Source organism: Palaemon carinicauda, chromosome 13 (genome assembly GCF_036898095.1).
Source record: "Palaemon carinicauda isolate YSFRI2023 chromosome 13, ASM3689809v2, whole genome shotgun sequence".
Taxonomy (NCBI): Eukaryota; Metazoa; Arthropoda; class Malacostraca; order Decapoda; family Palaemonidae; genus Palaemon; species Palaemon carinicauda.
Window position 1 is genome coordinate 139487986 of NC_090737.1, and position 7500 is coordinate 139495485.

Below are 7500 nucleotides of genomic sequence, written 5' to 3' on the forward strand. Positions count from 1 at the left end.
GAAGAAAAAATAAATAAATTTTCTCTGCCTGAACTGATTGGAGCCGCTACAAAGGTTCCAACCAGATGGGACCAGAATTTGCTATTTCCAGGTGACTTCACATTAATTTGAATCTCTGATGTTAATAGATAAAATGCATCAACTGTAAAAGATGTAATCTTTGTATATAGACGTATTTTTATTTTTTTATGAGATGTTTTGTATTTGAAATTATGTAACTTTTTTATTAGTTGCAGTGTACTGATAACTAAAGAAAACTAGTGGATTTTGCAAGATGTTAATGGAAAAAGTACTCAGCAATTTTTATGTAAAATGTTCATACTTAGATATCCCTTACCATATATATAAGTATATGTACATATATATATATATATATATATATATATATATATATATATATATATATATATATATATATATAAATTATGCATATATATATAGATATATACCATATATATAAGTATATGTACATATATATATATATATATATATATATATATATATATATATATATAAATTATACATATATATATAGATATATACCATATATATATAAGTATATGTACATATATATACATACATATATATATATATATATATATATATATATATATATATATATATATATATATATATATATATATATATATATATATAAACTATACTCATATATAGATATATACCATATATATAAGTATAAGTACTTATATATATATATATATATATATATATATATATATATATATATATACATACAGTATATATACATATAATCTGCCTATGAGCGCACGCAATCATTCATGTGAATAATGTATGTACACATCATATGCAGAGCAGACTATCCATTTTTTATTCACTAAAACGTAAGTCTACAAAAGAAAAAAAAATTGATTATTTTGCAAAGTGAAAGTACGGAACAAGAGATTAGAAAACTTAGGTTGCTGATCAACAGAGCAAAAAGCTTTGTTGGGCTGAAAAATAACGAATCATCCAGTCGTGGAGACAATCAACTGAGAGAGAGAGAGAGAGAGAGAGAGAGAGAGAGAGAGAGAGAGAGAGAGAGAGAGAGAGAGAGAGAGAGAGAGAGAGAGAGTTGTCGCTTATCAAATAGTTTTTGTGGTAGACTAGATTGAGGGAAGAAATCATTTCATCTTTCATCAAATTATAATTTGGTAAAATAATGGAATATGAATATTCCTGTAGGAAACATATTGATACCTCCAAGGTAAATGTTTTAATTGATTAATAATATATTCATATATATATATATACTGTATATATATATATATATATATATATATATATATATATATATATATATATATGTGTGTATGTATATATATACATATATATATATATATATATATATATATATATATATATATATATATATATATATGAACGTATATATTATTATTTTTATAATAAACGCTCTAAGAAGAGGTCCAGTGGCGGACAAACTGTAGAGCATTTCTACAAATACACATACTCTTTTAATTTTCCTTATGTGGACTAATATATATATATATATATATATATATATATATATATATATATATATATATATATATATATATATACACACACACACGCAATCGAATTTATTAATTAACATATGGTCGTCTATAACTTATAATTCATTAAGTCAAAATACCTTTCCGAAAAAAAAAATGCTTTAGCGCTCGAAATTTATGATTTGGATATTACATCATATATATTTTCCTATATTTTATCAATAAATTTCCTTACACGATGAAATTTCTGTTCCAGGTTTCTTTTTTCCTTTCTCTCCTGGAAATCGCAAGTTTTCCAAGTGGTGATTCCAGTAACAGTTTGCATCAAGCTAAACGTAGTGACATTGACACCAGGGACAGGAATTTCAACCGACAGACTCTTCGGGATGGTTTAAATGGTCAAGTATCTAACAATTTGGGACCTGTTGGCTCCTCTGGGGCTAAAAACCATACGCCTGTTTTGCCTTTACTTACATATTCCCTTGACAAGAAAAATGTAGGTTATTTCGACAATCATACTCTCGGATATCATAAACATACGGGGTCAGCAGGTGAAGGGATCAAGTCAGGTAAAAATGTAGGTCATTTCGACAATCATACTCTCGAATATCATAAACATACGGGATCTGCAGGTGAAGGGATCAAGTCAGGTAAAAATGTAGGTCATTTCGACAATCATAGTCTCGAATATCATAAACATACGGGATCTGCAGGTGAAGGGATCCAGTCAGGTAAAAATGTAGGTCATTTCGACAATCATACTCTCGAATATCATAAACAAATGGGGTCTGTAGGTGAAGGGATCAAGTCAGGTAAAAATGTAGGTCATTTCGACAATCATACTCTCGAATATCATAAAAAAATAGGCTCTGCAGGTAAAGGGAAGAAGATGTCAGGTGATTTAAATTGTTCTGAAGTTCTACAAGATCTTGAAGATCTATCAGATAGAGGTTTATGCGATTCAGAAAGTGTAGAAGATTCAATTACTTTAAATGATTCCGACAGCTTTCACAATATAGATGAATTTGAAAGACTGGAGAATAATGTTAGCAATGAGAAATTCATCCAGTGGTATGGTCCACAAAACTCTTACAATTACAGTAATGATTTGTATCAGGCGTTGTGTAAAGGGGACAATATTCTGTGTCACCTTACGAGGTTAACTACTGGCAACAAGAATTACAAGTTAGGCAATGTTAATGACTGGATAATTGACAAAGAAATCAATAACAGTTCTGTTAATCATGATTTCAGGGGTAACTCTTACGAGGATGAAATCAATATGAATTCTACTGCACAAGATATTAGAAACAATGGGGACATCAACAAACAACAGACATTAAAAAGGTTTAAAAAATTGAACACTAGAAGTTCCGTCAATCGTGATTTCAGGGGTAACTCATACGAGGATGAAATTAATATGAATTCAACTGCACAAGATAGAAACAATGGGGACATCAGCAAACAGCAGTCATTAAAAAAGACTCGAAAATATAGATTCCCCCTCCAGCCAAACAGACATTCAACCCAAAAGGTTACTGATACCTCATTTTTCCAGTTCTCATCTCAACTGAATCTCAAATTGCCAATGAAAAGCTCTCACATAAGAGATTTAACTGAGTTCAATACACATAAACACGTACACACAAATCTAGAAAACATTGCAAGTCATATAACAGACAGTAATGACTTCGTTGATATAGATAATTCGAATAGTAATTTTGCGAATAACATCAGATTGGCTGATACCGTTGTCAATGTTGAAATTCCATATGGTAAGAGAATTATCAACACCTTGAACTCGTCACCTTTGAAAGAATTAGACAGACCTTCGATTGGAAGGTTTAGTATCCAAGGGTTCGGTTCGAATCCAGCTCAAAATTCTTTACCAAGAACACATAATCATTCAAATTCAACATCATTCCAGACTTTACACACAAACATCTCTTACCTTTCCTCAACGGAGCCTTTAATTATACAGCCATTTTCTGCAACATCTAACAGATTCATTTTATCTTCATCTAAATCATTTTTATCTCCCGATATGTTATCATCATCATCATCATCATTTACAATGACCTCATCTTCATCACTGTCTCCTTCTTTCATCGATTCCACCTCACCAACTTCCTCCTCCGGACCATTTCACAAATTGACACCTTCCCTTCGTACTGCATATTTCATAACACCAAATAGCCTCTCATTATCTCCTTCTTCTAGCTTATCCTCGACTGCTGACCCCGACTATGATGACGGACAAGGACGCGAGAATGATTTTCCAGCGAGAGAAAGCAGGAGTTTCGATGTCGGTGAAGTTCCTGGAAAAGGAGCCAAGGACGATATTCACAGAGGTGATACGTTCGAACTAGCACTGTTTCTACGTCCCCCACGAGCTGACCCGCCTTGGGAATTGCCTTCCAGCGTAGCCAGAGGTTCAACGTCTGCTAGCGTATTCGATACGTTCCCAACAAGGCAAATTATCAGCGCTATTCGACCGACTTCCGTGTTAGTTCAGGCCATACCAGTGTCAAATCCATTGACTCTCCAAGGGAGACATCATTCCCCACCGAGAGTTCTTTACGGAACTCCAAAAGAACAGGTTAGTGAAATTCATTTAAGAGTTCTCTTGCTTGAGGGTACACTCGGGGACACTATTCTATCGTATTTCTCTTTTTTTTAAGCTTTTATAATTTATATATGAAAGTTATATTTCATTGTTACTGTTCTTAAAATATTTTAATTGTTTATTATTTCTCTTGGAGTTTATTTCCTTATTTCTTTTCCTCAGAAGGCTATTTTTCTATGTTGGAGCCATTGGGATCATAGCATCTTGCTTTTCCAACTAGGGTTATAGCTTAGCTTGTAATAATAATAATAATAATAATAATAATATCAACAACAACAACAACAACAATAATAATAATAATAATAATAATAATAATAATAATAATAATAATAATAATAATAATAATAATAATAACAACAACAACAACAATAATAATAATAATAATAATAATAATAATAATAATAATATTACAGGGATTCAAGATATGAATTAAGGTAAGGTAGATGTATTAAGGCCACGAAATGAAAATGACTTTCGTGACCTTAATACATAATTTTAAGCTCATCACGTGTTAGCTTTCGTGATTTCTACACATTAAGGTAAAAGCATGCAATTGCATACTCGATGAAATAAAATATAGCCTAATATGCCCAGCTGATTGTTTGGTGAACTAAATTATAATATCTCTTAGGGAGTGCGAAGAGCATGCCCAAACCATCTCCATCTACCTCTCACCATGATCTCATCCACATATGGCACATGAGTAATCTCTCTTATAGTTTCATTTCTAATCCTTTCCTGCCATTTAACTCCCAATATTCTTCTGAGGGCTTTGTTCTCAATACAAAATCTGTTGGATATTGTTTCATTGTTATACTATGACTCATGTCCATACAGTATACTGTAGCCAGGCGGACATGAGTCTTTTTATAGTTTATATATGACATATTTGTTTTTGACGTTGTTAATAGTTTATAAATGACATATCTCTTTTGACATTACTTTTTTTAGAATGATTTATTGATAATTTGTTCTCTTCAGTTATTTATTTCCTTTCCTCACTGGGCTATTTTTCCCTATTGGAGCCCCTGGGCTTATAGCATCTTGCTTTTCCAATTAGGGTTGTAGCTTGGATAGTAATAATAATAATAATAATAATAATAATAATAATAATATTATGCAATAATGTTATAATATATGATATATTTTCAAAGGTGACATAATATAATACTTTTGCATGTACGGTATACTGTATGGATATGAGTCGTGGTATAACAATGAAACAATATCCAACAGATTTTATAGATTTGAGAACAAAGCCCTCAGAAGAATATTGGTAGTTCAATGGCAGGGCAGGATTAGAAATGAAACTATAAGAGAGATTACTCGAGTGCCATAAGTGGATGAGATCATGATGAGGGGTAGATGGAGATGGTTTGGGCATGCTCTTCTCATTCACTAAGAGAGATTAGTTCACCAAACTATCAATTGGGCTCCAGAAGGCACTAGAAGAGTTGGAAGACCCAGGCCTACATAGCTGACGTGACCTATTCATAATTGGGGTTTGGCTAGTTTTAATCACTATGTTGCAGTCCAATGGTGATGGTGGGAGATTTTAGTCTGATCGCTCACAGCAAACCAACCTAGTATGACGTTATATCTTAAGTTTAAAATCTGAATAATCATTTTTTCTCTTTCATTATTGGTTATGACAACAAATTTGCTAATTCTTAAAAAATCCAATTTTCAATTTCTCACAGGTGTTCAAATCTCATCATCATCATCATCATCATCATCACCATCATCATCATCATCATCATCATCTCCTACGCCTATTGAAGTAAAGGGCCTCGGTTAGATTTCACTAGTCGTCTCTATCTTGAGCTTTTAAATCAATACTTCTCCATTCATCATCTCCTACTTCACGCTTCATAGTCTCACACAGCGCTATTGAAAAACTCATAATTATAATTCAATTACTTATATTTTGTAACTTTTTTCTTGTTATTGAAAAACTCATAATCATAATTCAATTACTTATATTTTGTAACTTTTCTTTCTCGTTATTGAAAAACTCATAATTATAATTTAATTACTTATATTTTGTAACTTTTCTTTCTCGTTATTGTAAATTTCATAATCATAATTCAATTATTCATATTTTGTAACTTTTCTTTCTCGTTATTGTAAATTTCATAATCATAATTCAATTATTCATATTTTGTAACTTTTCTTTCTCGTTATTGTAAATCTCATAATCATAATTTAATTACTTATATTTTGTAACTTTTCTTTCTCGTTATTGAAAAAATTATAATCATAATTCAATTACTTATATTTTGTAACTTTTCTTTCTCGTTATTGTAAATCTCATAACCATAATTTAATTATTTATATTTTGTAACTTTTCTTTCTCGTTATTGAAAAACTCATAATCATAATTCAATTATTTATATTTTGTAACTTTTCTTTCTCGTTATTGAAAAACTCATAATCATAATTTAATAACTTATATTTTGTAACTTTTCTTTCTCGTTATTGAAAAACTCATAATCATAATTCAATTATTCATATTTTGTAACTTTTCTTTCTCGTTATTGAAAAATTTATAATCATAATTTAATTACTTATATTTTGTAACTTTTCTTTCTCGTTATTGTAAATCTCATAATCATAATTTAATTATTTATATTTTGTAACTTTTCTTTCTCGTTATTGAAAATCTCATAATCATAATTCAATTACTTATATTTTGTAACTTTTCTTTCTCGTTATTGAAAAACTCAATCATAATTTAATTATTTATATTTTGTAACTTTTCTTTCTCGTTATTGTAAATCTCATAATCATAATTTAATTATTTATATTTTGTAACTTTTCTTTCTTGTTATTTAAAAATTTATAATCATAATTTAATTATTTATATTTTGTAACTTTTCTTTCTCGTTATTGTAAATCTCATAATCATAATTTAATTATCTATATTTTGTAACCTTTCTTTCTCGTTATTGTAAATCTCATAATCGTAATTTAATTATTTATATTTTGTAACTTTTCTTTCTCGTTATTGTAAATCTCATAATCATAATTTAATTACTTATATTTTGTAACTTTTCTTTCTCGTTACTGAAAACTCATAATCATAATTCAATTACTTATATTTTGTAACTTTTCTTTCTCGTTATTGTAAATCTCATAATCATAATTTAATTAGCTATATTTTGTAACTTTTCTTTCTCGTTATTGAAAATTTCATAATCATAATTTAATTAGCTATATTTTGTAACTTTTCTTTCTCGTTATTGTAAAACTCATAATCATAATTTAATTATTTATATTTTGCAACTTTTCTTTTATATTTAGAGTTCTTTGAGGCCCTATCAGTTCTCCTACGAAGTCTACAACAGAGAAAACCACTAT

At 29.4% G+C, this 7500-nt stretch overlaps 1 protein-coding gene across 1 annotated transcript in view; it reads left to right on the top strand.

Moving 5' to 3' along the window:
• Window positions 1–1180: 1180 nt before the first annotated feature.
• LOC137651848 (probable cyclin-dependent serine/threonine-protein kinase DDB_G0292550) overlaps window positions 1181–7500 on the top strand; it is an 8221-nt gene continuing 1901 nt past the window's right edge. The window contains exons 1-3 of the mRNA XM_068385067.1: window positions 1181–1225; window positions 1771–4113; window positions 7444–7500. The exon at window positions 7444–7500 is cut by the window's right edge and continues 75 nt beyond it. Of these exons, the coding sequence (XP_068241168.1) occupies window positions 1181–1225; window positions 1771–4113; window positions 7444–7500 (2445 nt within the window). The remainder of the gene's footprint in view (window positions 1226–1770; window positions 4114–7443) is intronic.